The sequence below is a fragment of the Salvelinus fontinalis genome, chromosome 27 (assembly GCF_029448725.1).
Source record: "Salvelinus fontinalis isolate EN_2023a chromosome 27, ASM2944872v1, whole genome shotgun sequence".
Classification (NCBI taxonomy): Eukaryota; Metazoa; Chordata; class Actinopteri; order Salmoniformes; family Salmonidae; genus Salvelinus; species Salvelinus fontinalis.
Genome location: NC_074691.1, coordinates 7,931,462 through 7,957,680, shown reverse-complemented (window position 1 = coordinate 7,957,680; position 26,219 = coordinate 7,931,462). Strand labels below are relative to the sequence as shown.

The following is a 26,219-nucleotide window of genomic DNA, read 5'->3' as shown; positions in this document are numbered from 1 at the left end:
AATACCAAGAAAATACTTTTTTTTTCAAGTTCCTTAAACGTGCTGAGAATGTTCCAAAGCCAAGCAACTATCCTGCACCATTCCCAGAAAGTTGTGGGATGGTTGTATGCAAAATAACCCTCGGACAACCACGCTCTGACCAAGCTCTAAGAAACATACGGTTCTCAGAACGCTTTGTGCTAGCTGGGATACTTTCTGCTGATAAGTTGAGAATCTTCCTCCCGCCACTACAGTAGAATTCTTCTCTCTCACAGCTGAGAGATCATGCAATTATGTAATTGTATCACAAATAGAAGCCAGAGACATGGTTGAATATTGTATGCATTGATAGAATAGAACTGTAATTTATTTCAGGATAGCCATGAGGGAAAAATTTGCTTTTCAACACAGGCTTTTCAAACATTGTACAGTACATTATACAATTTGACACAGCTTGAAAATATCATGGTTTGAATGTATTTTTCTTTTTATCTTGTCTTTGCAGAGAGGAATAATCGGGGCTCTTTGCAGAGAGGTGTAATCGGGACAGAAACAGAAGCCATCAATTCTATGCACTTGGTTGAACTTCTGAAAACGACCAAACAAAACTCTAATGTCAGAACGATATTTGACCTGGAAAAGCATCGGAGGAAGCGGTCCGCACTCTTCCACTCTGGAGTGAGAGTCTGTCCTCAGGAGACCATCAATGAGGTCATTGCCAGCCATCAAGCCTACTACAGGCTCAGAGGTATGGGCCCCCCTTTCATTACAGACAATCATTACATTTATGTAATCAAATGCTATCATGTTGGCTATTGCAGTGTGATATGTTTAGTATCCAGCTCTTCTGCCCTAGATGGCATGAGTTGAGGCTTCTGCCTGCTACGTGGTGTGTAAAAGCCTCTACTCAAACTAAATCGTGAAGGTTGTGGTATGCACCAGCGATAAATGTCTCAATTAGTATAGATTGTGGACCATAGCAGTGCCCAGCAATACCTACAACTTGATATCCAGGTGTGCACCAGAGAGAACATGTTGATAAGTCTACAGTAGACAGTGAAGAGAACTGAAGACTCGGCAGCAGAATAACAACAAAGTAATCCAGAGTTCTTTCTGAGATAAAGTATGGAGAAAACTCACAGCTTCACCCTGAGGCAGCATGCAATACAAAAGTAGTGCACTATATAGGAAATAGGTTGCCATTTGGGACTTATTCGCTGCCTTTTAAAAACATAAAAGCACACCTCTGGGAATAGGAATTCCATTTTTTCCCCCACAGGTTTTGTAAAGATGATAAAAGAGCAGACTTTTATCTTTTCACCAGACATAAGACTTTGTGTCTTTTCTACAACTCTTTTCGTGCTGAGAGTCTCAAAATAGGTGGATTGAAGGATAAGAACAAACTGAATGATTGCAGCAATAGTCTTGAATTCATTTCACATTTGAAAGGGTAACCAATCTGATAGTGCTGGGCCATTCTGAGGGGAGGATGGAGGATGAAGCGGGGAACTTGGCTAAGGACAGGTCAGGGAAAAAAATTGGGAATTTAGTCGTTCATCATGTCAACCATCGGTGTGTTCTCTTGACAAGATAAAGCCACCGTTTTCCCAGCTTTTATCTCACTACTGTTGAACCCTCATGAATCTGAAAACAATCTGCTTGGTTTAGAGTTATTTTTCCTTTGAGACAGCTCTATCACCCCATAAAATGGCACCCTATTCCCTTTATAGTGTACTACTTTTCTTGACCAGGGCCAATATGGCTGTGGTCAAAAGTGTCGCACAATATAGGGAATAGGGGGCCATTTGAGATGTACACTTGGACTTTATGTGGATCTGTATCTATTGGTAGAAGTGCTGAGGATCTTTCATTCTCACTGGAAGACTGTTCTGTCTTTGGTCAGTTTGCCAGGAGGCTGTGTGGGAGGCCTTCCGGATCTTCTTTGACAGGATCCCTGTCACTACAGAGTACACAACATGGGTTCACACATGTCAACACGAGTCTCTGTGTCTCGCTGACCTGGCCACTAACTTCAGCAACTCAGAGGAGCACATGAGTATGGTGTACAGGGTGAGGAACCAACAACACATTCCTTCCTTTTATGTTTCGTAGCAGTCAGACCAATAATTACTTGAATTATTTGAATGAGCATATGCACGTCTTCACTGGGGGTAAAGCAATTTTGAATGGCAATGGCCAATGGGTGAATTTATGATATCATGTGAAATCCATTTATTTTAGTACATTTCCTCAGGAAACAACAGCATTGTTTGTTGCACAATAGCCACAGGGAAAGTAATTGTTGGAACTTGTCTTTCCTCTCAGTATTAATTACATATCAGTCTCTTGAGTGAAGGGGAAACATATCCTTATTATATTGCTCTCATTAATACACAAAACAGCATCATATTAATCTCTCGTCTAGTCAATTTGGTTCATTTACATCTATAAGAGTTTATAAAATGCATGTATATTTGCAGACAGCACTCCCAAGTTTCAGTGATACTTTATATGCTACACAGTTTTGATGTATTCTGTTATTGGTTTAAAGTTCAGATGATGTGTATGACTGATGTGATGTGATTTTTCTACTTTCGTAGAGGATGAATCTGCGAGACGAGAGGCAGTCGACTGGGTAAGGCTTAGAGACAAGGCAGTATGCCGCCTGCTGTCTGCTGATAGATGTCAACGGTGCTGCTTTCTCACACACACTGCAGCCCTCTTGAGTCCAGCTTTGAATTTGACCTGCCATATAACTCCAGCACTCCATGTGGTTCAGGGGGGGTCAGTCAGGCTCACTTGGGGTGACGATGTCTAATGGGGATTTTCCTGAAGGTCTATGTCCCTAGAGTTGGAAAATGTGTGATAGCATTGCAGCAATGACAGCTTTCTGTGTGTTATCACTCTTTCTTTCATCCATCACGTTCACATTTCCCATATGGATTTTACCCTATGACAAACGATGTCAACAAGTTATGGCTCACGTATACCCCATAATTAAATGGAGGGTTTATATACATTATCATAATAAAACATATTTTTGGGAAGTCGGGTGAATTCGAGGGGGTAGGGTGGGGGCTGACATTTTTCAATTGTGATAAAGGCGGCACTGGGGGAAAAAGGTTGGGAACCCCTGATTTAGAGTACATATCAGAATGACCTGTATAAATTGCTTTTAAAAGGACACATTGATACATTTTTACTTTGTCGTAATATAACCAACTTTGAAAGCACCACCTACAACTATTGTTTAAAAATAGCCCATATTGTGCCATTGACATTAGAATGTAGGAAGCTTGGCCATTCTGTTTTTGAATTGTAACTTTGGTGATAGAACCAAACACACACACACAGGTAGAACATAGTTTTAAACAGATTTATAGATACAGTACAAGGACATCACAGGATTCACATATTACCCCACAGAAGCCTTTTCCCAATATGGCCGCAAAACAACTCAATGGGGTCTTATCGGATCAATTTCGCATGATCAAACCAGCGTTAAACACCATAGTGCCCTCCAAGCTCAACATTTTTCAATGCTAATTTGAATGGCATTGAGAAAACAGAAAGGTGTCAAATAATTTTGTTGCAAACATCCTTTCTGAATTTAAAAGTAATCCTAGAAGAACAATATTTTTGCTGGTAACGTAACAGATTACAGTTCCATTTTTTTTGTAATCAGTTACATGTAACAGATGTAATCTAATCTGTTACTCCCCAACCCTGGCCTCAACAGGCCCAACATTGGATTTTACTACATAGTAATGGAATGTAAGGGGCAGGTCTATAGTCTCCATAATGAAAACAGTCAATAGGATAACAGTGTATATCATTTTAGTCAGCCCACATCAATTCATATTTACTTGTACATATACATTTTTACATGTTTGAAGATTAAATATTGCAATTAAGGCTTGAGAAATATTATTACCACAATTGTGTGAATAATTTAATATCTTTATAGCTGGCAGACGGTCCCACACCTGGCTCATTTGGTTGTGTATTCTACATCACTATGAATACTTTAAGATATTATTGGGCATACTACAATTATATTTCATACAAGTATGTTCATGCGAAATTGATCCAATAAGACCCCATTGAGATGTTTGGCGGTCATATTGGAAAAAGGCTTCTGTGGGGTTAATGTGGGAATCCTGTGACGGCCCTGTATCTACAAATCTTTTTAAAACCCTGTTCTACATTTACTGTGTGTGTGTGCAATTTGGTGGTTCTATCCCCAAAGTTACAACCCAAAAACATAGCTGCCCCACAGCTAAGCTCACAACATTCTAATGTCAATGGCACAATATGGCCTATTTTTAAACAATAGTTGTAGGTGGTGCTTTCAAAGTTGGTTATATTATTTATAATTTGAAAGGTAATTTCATCACCTTTTAGAAACACTTGGCAAACAAAGTTTAAAATGTATCAGGGTTTCTTTTTTAAAGCAATTTATACAGGTAATTCAGATAAGTACCCTAGAGGTCAAAGTTCATGTCACGTGACATAATTACCATAAATTACCATTAAGTATTTACCCAGGTTGTTACTATATACTGTACAGTACAACATCTGCTTTGGTATACTGTACATGTACTCTTGTATGGTGCTGCTGGTTGAAGACCATTGTATTCTTAAAACAGGTGGAGAGCTTGTGCATTGCCATGGTAATTATCTTGTAAAGTAATTGGGGGATAAGTGCTTGTTGTCAAATGCTGTTTTTCACAAACCATTAGCTTGACCACTCACAGCTGGGCTATTGTGGACAAACATTCATCATTCATTATTCGTATGATCTACTCTTTCACCTGCAGAGCAGAAGCAGCTGCAACCACAGCAGCACCAGAGGTCACTGAGATAGCAGGTATGGCAAGACACTTTATCAAGATGCACATATCAATAGTTAATCAATGATTTTATAAATCTGCCTTGTATGTGTCTGTCTTGCATACAGTATAATTAGATTGTAATGATCTGTTTAGGGAAAAACAAAAACAGCTTAAATGAACAGATTTGGTTTCCTACACAAACGTTTCGGGTATGAGCCCTTCTTCATGACATTGATGATCCGTTTAGGTCCAGAAGAGACCCAGACTGCTGCACCAGAACCACCCACTCCTGTGACCAGCGATGCCAGTGTCCCTGATGCTCCTGAGGATACAGTCGAAGAAGAAGTAGAAGAAGAAACCGCTGCTGAGGAGGTAAACGCCATTGATAGTACCTTCAGAAAGTATTCACACCCCTTGACTTTTTCCACATGTTGTACGTACCCTAGAAAGACTCACAGCTGTTATTGCTGCCAAAGATGATTCTAACATGTATTGACTCAGGGGTGTGAGTCGTTCTGGGTAAGTCTCTAAGAGTATTGCACATCTGGATTGTACAATATTTGCGCATTATTCTTCAAACTCTGTCAAGTTGGTTGTTGATCATTGCTAGACAGCCGTTTTCAAATCTTGCCAACGGAAAATATTCAGACCCCTTGAATTGTTCAACATTTTGTTAAGTTAGAGCCTTATTTTAAAAAGGATTAAGTAGAAAAACAATCCTCAGTAATCTACACACAGTGGCTTCGGAAAGTATTCAGACCCCTTGAATTTTTCCACATTTTGTTAAGCCTTATTTTTAATTTTTTTGCAAATGTATAAAATATCAAAAACAGATATACTGTAACGCTCGTCTAATGCCTCTGTCACGCCCTGGCCTTATTATTCTTTGTTTTCTTTATTATTTTAGTTAGGTCAGGGTGTGACATGGGGAATGTTTATGTTTTGTTGGTTTTGGGTGTTTATTTGGTAAAGGGGTTATGGGGTGTAGTAGATGGTTTTGTGTTGAGTGTATATGTCTAGAGTTGTCTATGTTGGTTAGTTATCTAGGAGAGTCTATGGTTACCTGAATGAGTTCCCAATTAGAGACAGCTGATTTCGGTTGTCTCTGATTGGGAGCCTTATTTAGGGTAGCCATAGGCTCTCATTGATTGTGGGTAATTGTCTATGTAGAACGTTTGTAGCCTTTATGTATGTGCACAACGTTTGTAGCTTCACGGTCGTTTTGTTGTTTTGTTAAAGTGTTTTGTGTCGTGTTCATCTTCGTGTTGTTTAATAAAAGAAGATGGCTTATTTTCCAACTGCTGCATTTTGGTCCGTAAATCCTCCACACGATCGTGACAGCCTCCTCCTCGGACGAGGAGGAGAAGTAAGGGTCGGACCAAAATGCAGCGTAGGTTGAATCCATAATGATTTATTACAACAAGACGAAACACGATGAACACTTGAATAAACTCAAAACAACAAAACGACGTAGACAGACCTGAACATGTGAACTTACATAAACACGAAGAACGCACGAACAGGAACAGACGACATACATGAACGAAAACGAAACAGTCCCGTGTGGTGCGACATACACAGACACGGAAGACAATCACCCACAAACAAACAGTGAGAACAGCCTACCTTAATATGGTTCTCAATCAGAGGAAACGTCAAACACCTGCCTCTAATTGAGAACCATATCAGGCAACACATTAAACCCAACATAGAAACACAACACATAGAATGCCCACCCCAACTCACGCCCTGACCAACTAAACACATACAAAACAACAGAAAACAGGTCAGGAACGTGACATATACCTTATTTACATAAGTATTTAGACCCTTCGCTATGAGACTCGAAATTGAGCTCAGGTGCATCCTGTTTCCATTGATCATCCTTGAGATGTTTCTACATCTTGATTGGAGTCCACCTGTGGTAAATTCAATTGATTGGACATGATTTGGAAAGGCACACACCTGTCTATATAAGGTCTCACAGTTGACAGTGCACGTCAGAGCAAAAACCAAGCCATGAGGACAAAGAAATTGTCCGTAGAGCTCTGAGACAGGATTGTGTCGAGGCACAGATCTGGGGAAGGGTATCAAAACATGTCTGCAGCATTGAAGGTCCCCAAGAATACAGTGGCCTCCATCATTCTTAAATGGAAGAAGTTTGGAACCACTAAGACTCTTCCTAGAGCTGGCCAAACTGAACAATCATGGAAGAAGGGCCTAGGTCAGGGAGGTGACCAAGAACCTGATGGTCACTCTGCCAGAGCTCTAGAGTTCCTCTGTGGAGATAGGAGAACCTTCCAGGAAGACATCCATCTCTGCAGCACTCCACCAATCAGGCCTTTATGGTAGAGTGGCCAGATGGAAGCCACTCCTCGGTAAAAGGCACATGACAGCCCGCTTGGAGTTTGCCAAAGGGCACCTAACGACTCTCAGACCATGAGAAACAAGATTATCTGGTCCGATGAAACCAAGATTGAACTCTTTGGCCTGAATGCCAAGCGTCACATCTGGAGGAAACCTGGCACCAACCCTACGGTGGCAGCATCATGCTGTGGGGATGTTTTTCAGGGACTGGGAGAATTGTCAGGATCGAGGCAAAGATGAACGGAGCAAAGTACAGAGTGATCGTTGATGAAAACCTGCTACAGAGCGCTCAGGACCTCAGACTGGGGCGAAGGTTCACCTTCCAACAGGACAAAGACCCTAAGCACACAGCCAAGACATTGCAGGAGTGGCTTTGGGACAAATCTCTGAATGTCCTTGAATGGCCCAGCCAGAGCCCGGACTTGAACCCGATTGAACATCTCTGGAGAGACCTGAAAATAGCTGTGCAGCAACACTCCCCATCCAACCTGACAGCGATTGAGAGGATCTGCAGAGAAGCATGCGAGAAACTCCCAAAATACAGGTGTGCCAAGATTTTAGCGTCATAGCTAAGACGACTTGATGCTGCAATCGTTGCCAAAAGTGCTTCAACAATGTACTGAGTAAAAGGTCTGAATACTTATGTAAATGTAATATATATATTTTTTTTTAAATAAATGTGCAACCATTTATAAAAACCTGTTTTTGCTTCATCATTATGGGGAATTGTGTGTAGATGGTAAGAAAAATATTGAATCCATGTTGAACTCAAGCTGTAACACAACAAAATGTGTAATAAGTTAAGGGGTATCAATAATTTCTGAAGGTACTGTAGTTTAGGCTAGATGTTAAGATTGCTAACAGCTTGCGGATGGAAAGGAAAGCTGACAGAATGTTTGCATGTGGTTGCCCAGCCCAGCTGTTGCCTTGTATGTCTCAGACAGAGAGGGTGAGCTGAGAACATTTAGCCATATGGTCTAAAAGCTAGCATCTTATAAAATACATGATCTAACTGCTGTTCCTATTCATCAGGGCAAACCATTGCAGTGAAGTAATATGTATCATATATGCATTTTATATACAGTATACCTTACATATGACCCGTCATAAGACTATGCAATTAATAGGATCAAAGTCTACTGAAACTAAATATCTGACTACAGAAAGATGATTTAGCTTTATGCAAGAGACTATAGTTGAGTTACAGTAATAAACCATCAAGAAATGTCTGAGAATTGCCGAATTGCCTAAGGCAGATATTTAATGAACATTGTAAAACAGAATGAAATCCAATACAAGGCATAAAGCTTAAGTTACAAAACATTAACAAGCATCACAAGGCATTAGTCTAGGAAGATATTTAATGAACATTGTAAAAACAGAATGAAATTCCATACAAGGCATAAAGCTTAAGTTACAAAACATTAACAAGCACTACAAGGCATTATTCTAGGCAGATATTTAATGAACATTGTAAAACAGAATGAAATCCCATACAAGGAATAAAGCTTAAGTTACAAAACATTAACAAGCATTACAAGGAATTATTCTAGGCATAAAGATGTCAGAGTTACAAAGCAAAGCATGAACAAAACAGGTCTACTCAGGCAGAAGGCCGGGCAGCCTACAAGAGAAACATGTCCAAACAAACTTTCTGTAGTGGATAACAGGAGCAAGTGAGAGAAGTAAATACTTTCATTCCATTTATACCAGATCTGAATTATTTGTGTTGAAAATCCGTTTTTTGACCAAACCAAAATGAATAAAACGAAGATATCCAATCAGATCGAACCAGCCAACATCCTCTAGGAAGGCGGTCACATCTATGTTTGATGACCTGAGGGGGTGGGCTGGGTATACTAGAGAGGAGACATAATTCCTGAGAGGACAAAAGCGATCCTTGCATACAGTGTTGTCAGAGTTCACTCTGACCATTTAGACTTACTACAGAGATCATGCATCCATATAGATAGCATCAGTGTTCTCTTCAGGGTACGCGTTTCAGATAGAGACCAAACAAGCATCACTAACACACATTTCAACAGTTTATCCGCTGCACACTGTCTGACAGAGAGAGAGAGAAAGGCATTTTGGCCTCTTGATGGGGATAGGATTGACTGGCCCTTGAGAATGTGCCTTGTGTTCCTGGGCCATTTGCCATGCAGACCCAGAGGTTACAGAGAGCACATATGTTAGGACCGAGCCGACACCATAGCATAATGTTTTGCAAGGGAAAACGGAAACGGCTATTTCTTAAGTTCCGGTTGTCCCTCCCTATTTAAGTCTGTTTTCTTTCCTTTTGATGCTTAATGAATAGGACACTTTTGGTACCTAATCAATAGGGCTCTTTTGGTACCTAATCAATAAGGCCCTGTTTTCTTCCACTGTTTGTAGGACTCTGAGCTGCCCAACATTGTCCCGGAGAACCATGTGGAGGAAATAGTGGAGTTCACCATTGACCTGGTGGACCCAGGCTACAGGGAGCTACTGGACGACCCTGACTCCCCCCAATATGTTGACCTCTCTCATCACCTGCAAGACCAGGTGAGATAATAACCATTGCTGTCATTGTCAAGCCAAATAGAATGGAAATGAGTGACAAGGAGTTGGCATGATGGGGCAAACAGACTGACACTCAGGCTAGTCGAGATACTGCACAGTAGATGGAAAGACTTACGGGAGGCCAGGCTCTGTAGTCTGTATACCCTCTTTCTGTCCATCAGTAAGGTAAATGTCCCTAAGACCAATGGGCTATCCCATTGAGGTAGAGTTTATTCGGTGTCTTGATGTTTTTTGACATGTTTTTAATGTATGCACAGTGCCGTAAACAAAATTTCCCATTGGAAATAAAGTCATTATCTTATCAGTGTAACACGATCAACTAACAAATACAGGGACCTGATGCTGTACAGTGTGATCTGTGACACATTGCTACAAGTGGTACTGTCCTCATGGGTTGTGGCCCTCTGAAGGCGTTCATGGTAAAGATAATTATAGAATGCCACAGGATCATGAGTCAGAAGCAAAGAAAGTAGATTACTGAGATGCAACTCATGGATTCTCAACCTGAATACACCAAGGTTCAGTCCCGATCTCCACCCTTCTCCCGAAATATGCACTTACACATTTTCTCGCATTAGATGTTACAATGGTGGAAATTCATTGGACTCTCAAAGCTGGGCGCAGACATCAATTCAACATCTATTCCACGTTGGTTCAAAGACATTTCATTGAAATGACGTGGAAACAACATTGATTCAACCAGTGTGTGCCCAGTGGCAAGTGTCTGCTAAATGTGAGTAACTAAAGATAGAGATATATTAGTGTAAGTGTACCGTTCATACATTCCTGACTTACAGTACTTTAGATATCCTCAGATTACATTATGAGAGCTGGTAACCAGTAACATTTGTGCCAACAGAAAACGGCATCATATTTGATCCTGTAATAAACAACTTTAATTTAGTCCATCTTCTTTTTCAACAGATGCTCCATGTTTTTGACAAGCTCCCAGGATTTAAAGAGATCAGTGTTTTGGGAATCAGGTAAGTCTGTGGCAGACATGAATAATCACATCTGGTGCCTTCGAGCTTAGTTCCAACATTTTAGAGAGCTAATGAGAAAAGCAATAGATTAGGTGAGACAGATGAAAGCCAGGTGAAAGCTGGTAGCTCCACCAGTAGAAATGAAGCAAAGCCTCTCACTGCGCTGAGAAATTCCTCTCAGACTCAATTCATTTAAATCGGACCTTAACTACGTGTTGATTTGGAATGGACTCTGGATTCATTTGAATACAGAACAAGTCCATTCCCACCTAGCTGAAATGCAATCAAAGTCCAGAAACAGAAAATATTTTAGTGCAGTCCAAGCCATTCTGTCATGCTACAGGTTGTGCTCTTGGCTATGCTGACTGTAGTAAGAACACTTTAGTCATTAGTGTGAACCACATGCATGCCAAAAATACATCTTTCCTTTGAAGGTCATTATATCTTTAAAGGTCAATATATCTTTACATTCAAATACAAAAGAATACATGTCACGAGTGAAAGCACATGTTTGTGATGACACCCGACCAGCAATGAAGGACGTTTTATTTCCTTTGTAGATGATAAATCATTATCACACATACTAATGGCTGACAAGTCATTATATCACATAGTAATGGCTGACAAGTCAATAAATCACATACTAATGGCCTCTTTTCTTCTCCCTCTCCAAATCTTAGCGAGGCCCATGAGAGTGAAGGGTAATTTAATTACTGTGATGAGAGCCATCTTGAGTGGTAGCTGCAGTTTCCCTCTGTGTCTGTGCTTGTCCCTGCCAGTCTGCTGCTCCGCTCAGTGTGTATCTGGATCTATCACAGGACCCAGGGAGAGAGGGATCAGATAACCTAAGAGTAAATCCATTTCAATTCATCCACTTTTTGACAGGATCCCTTTTGATTTAAACAAAACTTTCAAATACATGTTTGTCCATGGAAGAAGTGGACAGAAAGTGACTTTTTGGACCTGAATGCCAAAACATTCAGGAGATAAAGGTGCTCAAAGTTTACCCCTTTTGCATACCCCACCAAACCACGAGGCATCCATGTCTTCATCACATCTTCAACCTACGGTTGAGTTTCTTTTTTATAAAAACATTAATTATCAAAAAATTGATAAACTCCGATATTTTATTTAACTAGGGAAGTCAGTTAAGAACACATTCTTATTTTCAATGACGGCCTAGGAACGGTGGGTTAACTGCCTTGTTCAGGGGCAGAACGACAGATTTTTACCTTGTCAGATCGGGGATTCAATCTTGTAACCTTACGGTTAACTAGTCCAACGCTCTAACCACCTGCCTTACATTGCACTCCACGAGGAGCCTGCCTGTTACGCGAATGCAGTAAGAAGCCAAGGTAAGTTGCTAGCTAGCATTAAACTTATCTTATAAAAAACAATCAATCAATCATAATCACTAGTTAACTACACATGGTTGATGATATTACTAGTTTATCTAGCGTGTCCTGCGTTGCATATAATCGATGCAGTGCGCATTCGCGAAAAAGGACTGTCGTTGCTCCGTGTACCTAACCATGAACATCAATGCCTTTCTTAAAATCAACACACAAGTATATATTTTTAAACCTGCATATTTAGTTAATATTGCCTGCTAACATGAATTTCTTTTAACTAGGGAAATTGTGTCACTTCTCTTGCAACAGAGTCAGGGTACATGCAGCAGTTTGGGCCGTCTGGCTCGTTGCGAACTGTGTGAAGACTATTTCTTCCTAACAAAGACAGCCAACTTTGCCAAAAGGGGGATGATTTAACAAAAGCGCATTTGCGAAAAAAGCACAATCGTTGCACGACTGTACCTAACCATAAACATCAATGCCTTTCTTAAAATCAATACACAGAAGTATATATTTTTAAACCTGCATATTTAGCTAAAAGAAATACAGGTTAGCAGGCAATATTAACCAGATGAAATTGTGTCACTTCTCTTGCGTTCATTGCACACAGAGTCAGGGTATATGGAACAGTTTGGGCCGCCTGGCTCGTTGCGAACTAATTTACCAGAATTTTACATAATTATGACATAAAATTTAAGGTTGTGCAATGTAACAGGAATATTTAGACTTATGGATGCCACCCGTTAGATAAAATACGGAACGGTTCCGTATTTCACTGAAAGAATAAACGTTTGTTTTCGAGATGATAGTTGAAGGTATATGAAATATAAATCGTATAGAGAGAAATAGTCCTATAATTCCAATAATAACGACAACCTAAAACTTCTTACCTGGGAATATTGAAGACTCATGTTAAAAGGAACCACCAGCGTTCCTATGTTCTCATGTTCTGAGCAAGGAACTTAAACGTTAGCTTTCTTACATGGCACATATTGCACTTTTACTTTCTTCTCCAACACTTTGTTTTTGCATTTTTTTAAACCAAATTGAACATGTTTTATTATTTATTTGAGACTAAATTGATTTTATTGATATATTATATTAAGTTATAATAAGTGTTCATTCAGTTTTGTATTATTTGTAATTGTCATTATTACAAATAAAAAAGTAAAAATCGTCCGATTAATTGGTATTGGCTTTTTTTTGGTCCTCCAATAATCGGTATCGGTATCGGCGTTGAAAAATCATAATCGATCGACCTCTAGTCCACCCACCATCGAATGTCAACTTAATTGGTCTATTCTATGATATATATTTCTATGATTTCAATAGGTTTCCTATGGAGGATTGAGAGTATAATTTAAAACAACAGATATTCCCATTCAAGTCATTCCTTGATGTGTGGACCTCCAACCATCTTTGTGGTACCATTTGAAAGTTGACATTTACATGTTATTCCCATTTTATTAGCCAAAACATGACACCCACCCTGGATTCAATAGCATGTTGTGTCTCAACCGATGGCGGGCACAACACAAAAACCTCAGATTATGTAAAATAGGGTCTAAATTACAACATATGTGAATATGGAAAGAATAGGATCAGCTTTAACATTGCAGATAGATTGTGGCTTCTATCAATGTAACCGTCTGCATAATTTCCAATCACCCATATATATACTGTATATTTTGGATAATTAACGTTTAAGAAAAAAAAAAGACATATTTATCAAAATAAAAATTTAATCAAGAAATAATACAATGGTTTAACAACCCTGTTTGTAAGCTTTCTAATGATGTCAACCTCAACCATTTATATTTTCCATTAATGAAGACATGAATGTCTCATGCTATGGTGGGGTGTGCAAAATAGGTAAACTTTCAGCATCTTTATCACTTGAATGTTTTGGCGTTCAGGTCCAAAAAGTCACTTTCTGAGCACTTCTACAAATCACAAATATGTATGGAAGGTTTCGTTCAAATCAAAAGGGCTGCTTTAAAAAAGTGATTGAATTCAAATGGATTTTCCCCTAAACAAACAGCAACTCGGCAATAGAGATTAATAGAGAGTAATGGCGTCTTTTTGTAGGCACAAACTCCGCTATGGTTCATTGAACAAAGCCTTTGTCAAAAATTTTGTAAAAAAATAAATAAAGACCGAAAATAAGGTCTGTGGTAAACATAAGCTTAGGAGATCAAATATACGTTTTGTTCTATGCTATAATCTTCATCAGCTAACATCACTATTTGTGAATTTTGAAGCATTTGTGAAAATGTAAAAAATTATTCATAATTCATAAAGGTCATGTTAACTGACTGATGTTATCTCATAGAACAAAACATATAAGATCTCATAAGCCTGTGTTAACCTCAGACCTTATTTTCGGCATTTATTCCAAAACCCTATTCTTTCGCCATTCCTTTTCCATAGGAATGGCTGAACGAACCAGAGGTAAATCATTTCTGGTTTTTAGGACTACAAGCTGGCGAGCTCTATTACTCGGCTGTTTTTGCACTGCAGCCATGATGGGCCAATGCATCAACCAGGGACATTGTTGAGAAATGGCAACCAAAGTCAGCTGAAAAAGAGACTCATTTTTCTCCCCTTCTGTAGCTCATTTAAAGGGATACTTTGGGATTTTGGCAATGAGGCCCTCTATCTACTTCCCCAGAATCAGATGAACTCGTGGGTACCATATTTATGTCTCTGTGTCCAGTATGAAGGAAGTTAGAGGTACTGTAGTTTTGTGAGCCAATGCTAAGTAGCATTAGCACATTGACTGGAAGTTTATGTGCTATCTGCTAGCATGCTAGTAGCATACCAGTAGATTTCCAGTCATTGAGCTAATGCTAGTTAGCAATTTCTCTAGCACTACTTCCTTCAAACTGCATGCAGACATAAAAATGATATCCACGAGTTCATCTAACTCTGGAGAAGTAGATAGAGGGCCTTGTTGCCAAAAGCACAAAATATCCCTTTTGGGTTAACAAGGTTTTCATAGGCTTCTTCATCTTAGGATGGAAGGCAAGTAGGTAGTGCAATACAAAGCCCTGTGTGAATAGAATAATTGCTGAGTCGATCCCTCCCTAATTTGCGGGCCCTGTGGTGGCCAGTGCTGTCACATGCAATAATAGCCCACTTCACTAATCTGATAAAGGATACACAACTCATTCGACCTTGGCATCTTCACTGTTCACAAAAACAAAAAGGAAAGAAATTGATGTATCAACATTGATGTATCATTGCTATTAATCCCATTGAACTAATATGTTTACCCTCCGGCTTCTGCATTGACAGAGCTGAATATTGCTAAATCTTTTAAGTGTCATTAAAATCTGCAAGAAAAAAGTGGTTGATTTCCATGCTCTGCATTTCAAGTATACTACTTTTCAATTGATCTTGACTCTCCAATTCTTAAACCTGCCAGGGGATTGCTTTGTTTTTAGTTGATAGTTAATTGCTTAAAGTGTATATAGATCTGTATAATGCAGTAATCACCAGCTACTCTTATTTTCTCTCATACAATATATTCTTCTTTTTCAGACCTGGAGGAGTGACAGTGCACTATTCTCTGGTCTTTCAGACAATTTCAGAGGATGACACAGGGACTCCAGTGTCAGCTGTGCACAGCCTGCGGGAAATGGTGGCCAAGGCTTTGAGTGAAGAGGCCTCTCTGCCAGTGGATCTACAGTCATTAAACTTTGAACCAGGTAGCCAAATCACTGTGAATAAGGTATGTTATATTTTTGAAATACATGTTTTGCATTGGTTGTTGTACGTCTTTCCACAGTAAAAAAGATTCCACAAACTACAACACCTGTTAAGGAAGCTGTCGAGGAAACGATTGAAGATGTAAGTACTGGCTTATTAATCTAGACTACCAATGGTAAAATACCATACTTTGCACCAACATGCTTTCTTTGTCTGTTTCATCAACAGTCCAGTGAGCCAGCTTTCCACAATGATCTGGACATATCCACAGATGAGCCAGAGCTTGCTATGGAGAAGCCTCGTCTGGATGTTCCACTTGGCCCTGTGGAAAAGGAAAATGCGCTCGTCACCCTCCTGGACTCTACAGATATGCCAGATAAAGAAGAAGCAGCAGCACCACCAGAGAGAGGAGATGTGCCCTACATTTACATGGATACTAGTGATGAATTAGTGGAGAGTAAATCTGAAGCGACAACTGAACCAGAGGAAGAGGTGCCATTTATCACACACATGATTGAAACCATTCAAGCCATTGATGAGGGAACTGGTGAGCTTGTAAGAGACTATTTCCCAACCTCTCCTGCTGAGGAATACCCTGAGCCACCTTTTGGTAATTTAGTCCCTACTAATGGGTACCCTGTTTTACCCCATGAGGATTTGGATATTACCTCCGCTCCTGAAATAAAAAGTATAGAAACTAATGCTCCAGCTAAACTCCTTCCTAACTTGATATCAGAGGAGGAGGCTGTTGTTGAGAAGGAGGCTGAGCCTACTCTAACCACTCAGATTAAGCTTACCACAGCCATTGCCACTGAGGAAGAGGTATCTAACCCTGGATTACCTGTGACGACTCTCTCAGCCATCACAGATCAGCCTGCCACTGAAGCAATAGAGGACTTTGAAGATGAGGTTGATATTATCCATATTCCGATTGAAGGGGAAGAGGTTGAGGAACCAGAGCCTGAGGAAGAAGTAGTTGAACCAGAACCTGAGGAAGAAGTAGTTGAACCAGAGCCTGAGGAAGAAGTAGTTGAACCAGAGCCTGAGGAAGAAGTAGTTGAACCAGAACCTGAGGAAGAAGTAGTTGAACCAGAACCTGAGGAAGAAGTATTTGAACCAGAACCTGAGGAAGAGGTAGTTGAACCAGAACCTGAGGAAGAAGTATTTGAACCAGAACCTGAGGAAGAAGTAGTTGAACCAGAACCTGAGGAAGAAGTAGTTGAACCAGAACCTGAGGAAGAAGTAGTTGAACCAGAGCCTGAGGAAGAGGTAGTTGAACCAGAACCTGAGGAAGAAGTAGTTGAACCAGAGCCTGAGGAAGAGGTAGTTGAACCAGAACCTGAGGAAGAAGTATTTGAACCAGAACCTGAGGAAGAAGTAGTTGAACCAGAACCTGAGGAAGAAGTAGTTGAACCAGAACCTGAGGAAGAAGTAGTTGAACCAGAGCCTGAGGAAGAGGTAGTTGAACCAGAACCTGAGGAAGAAGTAGTTGAACCAGAGCCTGAGGAAGAAGTAGTTGAACCAGAACCTGAGGAAGAAGTATTTGAACCAGAACCTGAGGAAGAAGTAGTTGAGATCTCAGAACCTGAAAAAGAGGTAGTTGTGGAACCAGAACCTGAGGAAGAAGTAGTTGAACCAGAACCTGAGGAAGAGGTAGTTGAGATCTCAGAACCTGAAAAAGAGGTAGTTGTGGAACCAGAACCTGAGGATGAAGTAGTTGAACCAGAACCTGAGGAAGAAGTAGTTGAACCAGAACCTGAGGAAGAAGTAGTTGAGATCTCGGAACCTGAAAAAGAGGTAGTTGTGGAACCAGAACCTGAGGATGAGGTATTTGAGGAACCAGAGCCCAATGAAGATGTAGTTGAAGATCCAGAACCTGAGGCAGATGTAGATGAGGTCTTGGTAGCTGAGGTCTTGGAACCTGAGGAAGAAGTAGTTGAGGAACCAGAACCTGGTGAAAAGGTAAATGAGGTCTCGGAACCTGAGGAAGAGGTAGTTGAGGTCATGGAACCTGAGGAAGAGGTAGTTGAACCAGAACCTGAGGAAGAGGTAGTTGAGGTGTCGGAACCTGAAAAAGAGGTTATTGAGGAACTACAAACTGAGGAAGAGGCAGTTCAGGTCTCAGAACCTGAGAAAGAGGTATTTCAGGAACTAGAGCCAGAGGAAGAGGTAGTTAAGGCACCAGAACCTGAGGAAGAGGTAGTTGAGGAACCAGAGGAAGAGGTAGTTGAGCACTTGGAACCTGAGAAAGAGGTAGTTGTGGAACCAGAAACTGAGGAAGAGGTATTTGAGGAACCAGAGCCTGAGCAAGAAGTAACTGAGGAACCAGAACTTGAGGAAGAGGTAGTTGAAGAACCGGAGCCCAAGGAAGACGCAGTTGAGGAACCAGAACCTGAGGTAGAGGTAGATGAGGTCTTTGTAGTTGAGGTCTTGGAACCTGAGGAAGAAGTAGTTGAGAACTTGGAACCCGAGGAAGAGGTAGCTGAGGAACTAGAACCTGGTGAAAAGGTAGGTGAGGTCTTGGAACCTGAGGAAGAAGTAGTTGACGAACTTGAACCTGGGGAAGAGGTAGTTGAGGAACTACAAACTGAGGAAGAGGTAGTTGAGGTCTTGGAACCTGAGAAAGAGGTACTTGAGGAAATAGAACCTGAGGAAGAGGTAGTTGAGGAACCAGAGGAAGAGGTAGTTGAGCTCTTGGAACCTGAGGAAGACGTAGTTGAGGAACTAACACCTGAGGAAGCGGTAGTTGAGGAACCAGAGCCTGAGGAAGAGGTAGTTGAGGAACCAAAGCTTGAGGAAGTGGTAGTTGAGGAACTAGAATCTGAGGAAGAGGTAGTTGAGGAATTAGAACCTGAGGAAGAGGTAATTGAGGAACCAGAGCCTGAGGAAGTGGTAGTTGAGGAGCCTGAGGAAAAGGTCATTGAGAAACCAGAGCCTGATGAAGAGATAGTTGAAAAACCAGAGGAAGAGGTAGTTGAGGAACTAGAACCTGAAGAAGAGGTAGTTGAAGAACCAGAACCTGAAGAAAAGGTAATTGAGGTTTCGGAACATGAGGAAAAGGTAGTTGAGAAAACAGAAGAAGAGGTATTTGAGGAATCAGAACCTGAGGAGGTTGTTGAGGAACTAGGACCTGAGGAAGTGGTTGTTGCGGAACTAGAACCCGAGGAAGAGGTAGTTGAGGAACTAGAACCTGATGAAGAGGTAGTTAAGGAAGCAGAGCCTGAGGAAGAGCTAGTTGAGGAACCAAAGCCTGAAGAAGAGGTAGTTGAGGAACCAGACCCAGAGGATGAGGTAGTTGAGGAACCAGAGCATGAGGAGGAGGTAATTGAGAAATCAGAGCCTGAGGAAGACATAGTTGAGGAACCAGAGGAAGAGGTAGTTGAGGAACTAAAACCTGAGGAAGAGGTTGTTGAGGAACTAGAACCTACGGAAGAGGTAGTTGAGGAACCAAAGCCTGAGGAAGAGGTAGTTGAGGAACCAAAGCCTGAGGAAGAGGTAGTTGAGGAACCAGAACCTGAGGAAGAGGTAATTGAGGAACTAGAACCTGAGGAAGAGGTTGTTGAGGAACTAGAACCTGAGGAAGCGATAGTTGAGGAACTAGAACCTGAGAACGCGGTTGTTGAGGAACTAGAACCTGAGGAAGAGGTAGTTGAGGAACCAGAACCTGAGGAAGAGGTAGTTGAGGAACCAGAGCCTGAGGAAGAGGTAATTGAGGTCTTGGAACATGAGGAAAACGTAGTTGAGGAACCAGAACCAGAGGTTGAGGTTGTTGAAGAAGCAGAATATGAGGAAAGGGTAATTGAGGAATCAGAGCCTGAGGAAGACATAGTTGAGGAACCAGAGCCTGAGGAAGCGGTAGTTGAGGAACTAGAACCTGAGGAAGAGGTTGTTGAGTTACTGGAACCTGAGGAAGAGGTAGTTGAGGAACCAGATTCTGAGGAAGAGGTAGTTGAGGAACCAAACCCAGAGGATGAGGTAGTTAAGGAACCAGAACCAGAGGATGAGGTAGTTGAAGAACAAGAATATGAGGAAGAGGTAGTTGAGGAACCAGAGCCTGAGGAAGAGGTAGTTGAGGAACCAAAGCCTGAGGAAGAGGTAGTTGAGGAACCAGAACCAGAGGATGAGGTAGTTGAAGAACCAGAATATGAGGAAGAGGTAATTGAGGAAACAGAACCTGGGGAAGAGGTTGTTGAGGTCTTGGAACCTGAAGAAGAGGAAGTTGAAGAACCAATGCCTAAGGAAGAGGAAGTTGAAGAACCGGAACCTGAGGAAGAGGTAGTTGAAGATCCAGGACCTGAGGAAGAGGTAGTTGGGGTCTCGGAACCTGAGAAAGAGGAAGTTGAAGAACCAATGCCTAAGGAAGAGGAAGTTGAAGAACTGGAGCCTGAGGAAGAGGTAGTTGAAGATCCAGAACCTGAGGAAGAGGTAGTTGAGGAAACACAGCTTGAGGAAAATATTAGTGAGCCACCAGCTGAAGAAATTAAAATCATCCAACCTGTGGATTCTTTAGAGGAAACTCTATTTGGAGAGGAAACCTGGAAATCTGATCCTGTTGAAGAGGACAATATTGTCCCAATAGAAGAACAGGAGGACATGGAGAAACTGTTGCCTGAATACCACGGGTATGAGGACAGCTATCCTGAAGAAGCTGTTGATACTGTGGAAGAAACAGGTGAGTATTGTAGGTTATAAAGGCTGTTATAGACCAGTAAATAACAGATAACAGGCATATATAATTAAACATTTTCAACAATAAATGTTGTTGCTAGAGGAGTGCAGTTGCATCACAACTTATAATTACAGTCCGGCCCAGGGAGAGATGTATTAATGGTCTGTATTTGGACTGAATCCTGTGCTGCCTGCTGATGAATCTTTTGTCGTGTTTATCATTTTGTATGCAGTAAACACAGGGCTTTTGACAATTCATTCATTACCAATGCTTATACCGCTGAGAGATACTTTATCAAATGATGCTGATTGATTTTAATAAAATAAATCAGACAAATATTATTCAATGCAAGGCCCCGGCAGAAATGAATGGCTCGTCTGGAATGGTTTCATTCCAGCAGTCATATAGGGAATGAAGCTCCACATTCAGTATAAAGCAGGATAATGTATTATGTATTGGACAGTTGGCAGGCATTTGCAGTATGGGTAAAACACACTTGTGATGGTTAGTGACTTATTGAAATATCCTCTCCTATTACAAAGATGACACAGCAGAGGTCAGTGAAGTGGAAGTTGCTCCATTGCCAGAGGAGAGTGAAGAGAAGATAGCAGTGATAGCAGAACCCATCCCTGACTCTACGTCAACACCACCTGCAGAATCTGACACTGTGCCTGTGGTAGATGTAACAGAGTCACCTTCAGAGTTAGAGCTTATGGTGGATACTGAGGAGCCTGAGGTGGTTGTTATCGATGAAGAGGCTGAAGAGGAGGTCGTAGAGGTCTCAGAACCTGAGGACGAGCGTGTGCAAGACCTTGCAGACGAACTTGACCAAGTGGACCTGGTGAGCACAGAGCCCATTAACCTTCCAGAGGCCAGTGGATACTCATTGGCTCCTGAGGCGCACCCCGTCGAAACCACAGCTTCTCCACCACTGAGATATCTGACCACTCCCTCCATGACCACGGCGAGTAAAGGCAGGGAGCTGGTGGTGTTCTTCAGTCTACGGGTTACTAACATGAGGTTCTCAGATGACCTCTTCAACAAGAGCTCTTCAGAATACAGATCCCTGGAGAACACATTTTTGGAACTGGTGAGTGAGAATGAAATATGTTCATAAAGGGGGGAATTCCGACCCAAGTTAAGCGTGTAAATGGAACATAATTCCCTTATTTCTCTTTACACTTATTCTGACCTGGAATTTAAGCGTGAGAATAGCATTCTATTCATCCGCTATTCGTTTTGGGGTGGAGATTAAGGAAATGAAGGTGTGATTGTATTCTGATCTCGACTTAATTCCCTCATAATTCCACAATCTTTATGCGTGATGAAGCGATGAATGAGGTCGAGCAATTTGTCCGTTCCAAGTGGAATAACATCTACTTTATTGTTGTTCAATAGGAATAACATCATTCTCCATGCACTGTCATTTACAAATTGATAAGCGCTATTGATAAGAGCTAGCTAAATTAGTAAACTGTTTGGATAAGGGGATTGTAAATATCAATGACAATTGTTTTAGATCTATTTTACCTTATGATCGCTGGAGACAAATGTGAAACCAGTCGTACAGTACGGCAGCAAACTGTAACATAACATATCACCTCTTCCATAGGGACATTTATGAAATACTGGCCTTATAACCTTGCAGGGATGACATTTGGAGACCCAAGCTATTGGCTTCTGTAGCCATGAGCAAATGACATAACACCAAACCTACTGAGTTGATTTATGATTTGCAGAATGTTTTAATTATATGCCTGAAATTTTACAATTTGTATTGTGTTAAATATTACCCAGTATCGGTAGCCTTTCTTTCCTCTGTAATCTTTGTGTGGTTGTGCCGGAGGATTGCTAGCCATAGTGGATCATATTAGGCTAACGTATTCCAAGCTGTGCAATAATTTGGGACATGTAGCCTATTTGAATCCTTTTGGAACACAGACCATACGAAGCAGTTTAAACCTGGAGATTGGACGGTTGTCATCACAGTTCCATGATTAGTGAGGATTATTATTGTAGATTTTTAGGACTACTGTTTCACCCCTATTGTACTCTTTTCTCACCTTTCCAATATTTAATGGATTGAACAATTGAATATGTCAACTTTCAGGATGAATCTAACTACTGTATTTTTTGATTCACCAATATATTTACTGTGTAAAGGTTCTCCAAACCTCTTTTATTATTATTCAAAAATATTTTCTTAACCCTAAATAATATACAAGATCAGAGTATTTTTAAATCTACCAACTGGTGCTGAAAATGAGATGAATATGCATGTATTTACATCGCTTTCTTCCATTGATCCCTAATATTCTGAACCATTTTCTCCATATTCTAGTGAGTCTGTCAAAAAAAATAATATTAAAAGGCATGGGACTCGCGGTCACGGACGGTAATGACACAGCCTGGGATCGAACTCCAGGCTGTAGTGACGCCACAACACTGCGATGCAGTGCCTTTTTTTAAAGTGTAACGGATGTGAAATGGCTAGCTAGTTAGCGGTTGTACGCGCTAATAGCCTTTCAATCGGTTACGTCACTTGCTCTGAGACCTTGAAGTAGTGGTTCCCCTTGCTCTGCAAGGGCCGCGGCTTTTGTGGAGCGATGGGTAACGATGCTTCGTGGGTGACTGTTGTTGATGTGTGCAGAGGGTCCCTGGATCGCGCCCGTGTCGGGGCGAGGGGACGGTCTAAAGTTATACTGTTACATAAGCAAATGTATCAATTCAGCTATGTTCATTTTTGGAGTGACGTCTATTTAAGAGTGACGTACCATATTTAAAGGCCTGCGTTTTGCATGAGTCCTTTTTCCTCTGACTAAACTGACGTGCCTGCTTTAACGTTGAGTGAATTCAGCAACGAGTCATGAGATAGCTTTCAGAATAAGGTACATTGAAATGATGCAGCTGATGGGTATATTGTTTGTGAAAGTATACGCATAGCTAACCTTTCTTCACCTTTCTCTTGAGCTTGACATGTTAGATAGGAATACTCTATTAGCGGCCTTTAATGATTGGTTGTATCATCAATTTACATTGATTAGATTTACTTCTGCACATAAGTCGAATAACAAGTCTCACTTTCACGCTGAAACAACTGCACCGTTCCCCTCGGTATACAGTGCAATGACTCAGCTTACAGTTAAATACGTTGTAGAAGATGAGGGCTGCCATGTTGAGAACCGAGCACGTAGACACTGCTCTGGTTCCTTTTGACGTGATAAGATGTGGGAGAGAGAGAAGGAGAGCGAGAGAGAGGGAGATGAAATGTTTCCTATGTCAAACCAATTTTTGTTGTTGCTGTCATTGATTTGCTGTCACTATGTCATTGACCCCATAGCTTCATCACTAAAAGTGTGCTGGTAACCCCTCAGCCTCTCCACATGTACAGACTCCACTGGAATAGTTTGTTTGGGCTAATTTCAGGCTTCAAAAATAACGCTATTTGTAAATTGAAGGGCCAGACTCTCTGAGAAGTTAATGGATTTGAAATGCCGGGCTCATTGTAAACATGTGCACGTTCTGTATGTGGATAAATGAATAATAGAGCCATTATGACCAGCTGCATCATAATAACATGATACTTCAACACAAAATGCTCCATAGAGCCTGATCTGATCTATACTGCACCCTTAGAGCCTTAACTATTCTGACTATTGTGTTAAACACACATGATATACGATACATGTGAATGAAACAGGACTGTAAGAAGCATGGTTATTAATAAAGAAGAGTGTAGGCCTAGATGTACATTGTCTATTTAGCACAGAGTGACCCCTCACGTGGTACTTTCCATTTTATTCAATCTACAATACACATGTGTTTCACTTTATAGGAGCAATTCAACCCCAAGGGACACAGAGAAACAAAGTAGTTAAATGTTGTGTTCCAATTTGAATCAGATTCCCTGCTATGCAGGCAACCTTTAAGGTGTTTCAACTCTTGAGGATATGTATTTTCGAAAGATATGGCACTTCACTCACAATTTGTGCATAATTAACATATAATTGTAGAGTGGGTTTTGCTCTCTGTTTGTCTAAAATGGTAGCTTTGAATCCCTTTGACAAAACCAAGAAGTGAGAAAAACTATAAGGAAGATTGCTGTGCTGACAACAAAAGTCTGATGAACTGCCAAGCTCCGAGATCTCAACCAGCATCAAAGCTGTCCTAAGTTTCCCTCCAAAGATCAAAAACTATTCAATGTGCTGCCTGCCAGTAACGGTTCTACATTCAATATTTTCAATTGAAAGAAATAACTGAAGGCAAAGTTTCCCCCCCCCCCGGACTTGTCTGATCTATGCTCAGGAGCCGAGGAATTACATCCCTTTGAATGGTTTATTCAACTCTGAGGGAAGGTGCTGGTTTTGACCTGGCTTAGACCTGGTTTAGACCTGGTTTAGACCTGGTATTATCACTTCATGCCTTTGAATAATGGGACACTGCCACACCGGTCACAAGTAGAGGATTTTAGTATGAGGGCTTTGTTACACTTCAATAGTGTATAAAAACATGGGGTGTAGCAGGTAGAACTCTTTGAACTACCACATGGTAATTACGGACAGTGATAAAAAATGTCAGCGTTATGAGAAAGTCGTTCAAACAAGTGAAGGCCAATAATCTCTTTCTATGCCTAAGAGAAAAAAGTTAAACACATTGGAAACATTTAAATGTCAATTGAAAATCATTTGTCCTCAACGCTTCAGTCACTTTTGGATTATCTCTTGTTTCTGTTCAGCTGCTGCCTTACCTGCAGTCCAATCTAACAGGATTCAAGAAGCTAGAGATTCTTAACTTCAGGAATGGCAGCATTGTGGTCAACAGCAAGATGAAGTTCACCAAGTCAGTGCCATACAACGTGACCCAGGCCGTCCACTGTGTCCTGGAAGACTTCTGCAACGCTGCAGCCATGAGACTCAACATTGAGATTGACAGTCACTCTCTGGACATAGAGCCTGGTACGAGAAGAGGCCCGGGTTGTGTCCCAAATGGCACCCTATTCCATATATAGTGCACTACTTTTGCCCATAGGCAGGGCCCAAGTCAAAAGTAGTGCAATACATGGGAATAGCGTGCCATTTCAGACTCAGACCATGTTTCACTGCAGTTACACTCATTTCAAGATGTTTACAGAATGAAATACATAACAAATATACTGTAGTAACAGTCTAATGAATGAAAACATTTTGCATGGAGACTATTACAGCTTTAAAGAATAAAAGCACTTTTATCGTAGACTATAAATTGGCGAGAGTGTAAAATCTATCGGTTGCAATGTTCCATCATTGCTAGACTTTTCAATAGCTAAAGTGCTAAACCTTCAAATTAAATTCAGACAAAAACAGAGGAAAACCTCATTAAAATCAAACACTTTGGACTACCTCACTGAGGGAAAAAAAACATTGTTAAAAAAAGGGGGAGAAGACAGCTTCACAGCTTCTTTGGTATTTCATGGAAACTGATCCTACCATTTCCCCCTTCCTCATCCTTCCTCATCCTTTCTGAACAGCTGATCAAGCAGATTCCTGTAAGTTCTTGGCGTGCAACGACTTCTCTCACTGTGTGGTGAATCGATGGTCCAGGGAGGCTGAATGTCTCTGTAACCCGGGGTACATGGCTCTGGACGGCCTGCCCTGTCAGAGTATCTGTGTCCTGCAGCCTGACTACTGCCAGAACGGGGGCCATTGTGAGATAGTACCAGGGCATGGAGCCACTTGCAGGTACCGTAGAATACTTCAACCATCTGAACATATAGGAAACATTG

The 26,219-nt window shown here is 41.0% G+C and overlaps 1 protein-coding gene across 1 annotated transcript in view; it reads left to right on the top strand.

Moving 5' to 3' along the window:
- The first annotated feature begins 246 nt into the window (after positions 1-246).
- Positions 247-26,219, top strand: part of LOC129824951 (interphotoreceptor matrix proteoglycan 2-like) — a 36,581-nt gene continuing 10,608 nt past the window's right edge. The window contains exons 1-13 of the mRNA XM_055884537.1: positions 247-727; positions 1,883-2,049; positions 2,580-2,614; positions 4,800-4,849; positions 5,062-5,186; positions 9,576-9,725; positions 10,668-10,726; positions 15,622-15,788; positions 15,869-15,930; positions 16,018-20,461; positions 21,001-21,548; positions 25,194-25,413; positions 25,965-26,175. Of these exons, the coding sequence (XP_055740512.1) occupies positions 454-727; positions 1,883-2,049; positions 2,580-2,614; positions 4,800-4,849; positions 5,062-5,186; positions 9,576-9,725; positions 10,668-10,726; positions 15,622-15,788; positions 15,869-15,930; positions 16,018-20,461; positions 21,001-21,548; positions 25,194-25,413; positions 25,965-26,175 (6,512 nt within the window). The 5' untranslated portion in view covers positions 247-453. The remainder of the gene's footprint in view (positions 728-1,882; positions 2,050-2,579; positions 2,615-4,799; positions 4,850-5,061; positions 5,187-9,575; positions 9,726-10,667; positions 10,727-15,621; positions 15,789-15,868; positions 15,931-16,017; positions 20,462-21,000; positions 21,549-25,193; positions 25,414-25,964; positions 26,176-26,219) is intronic.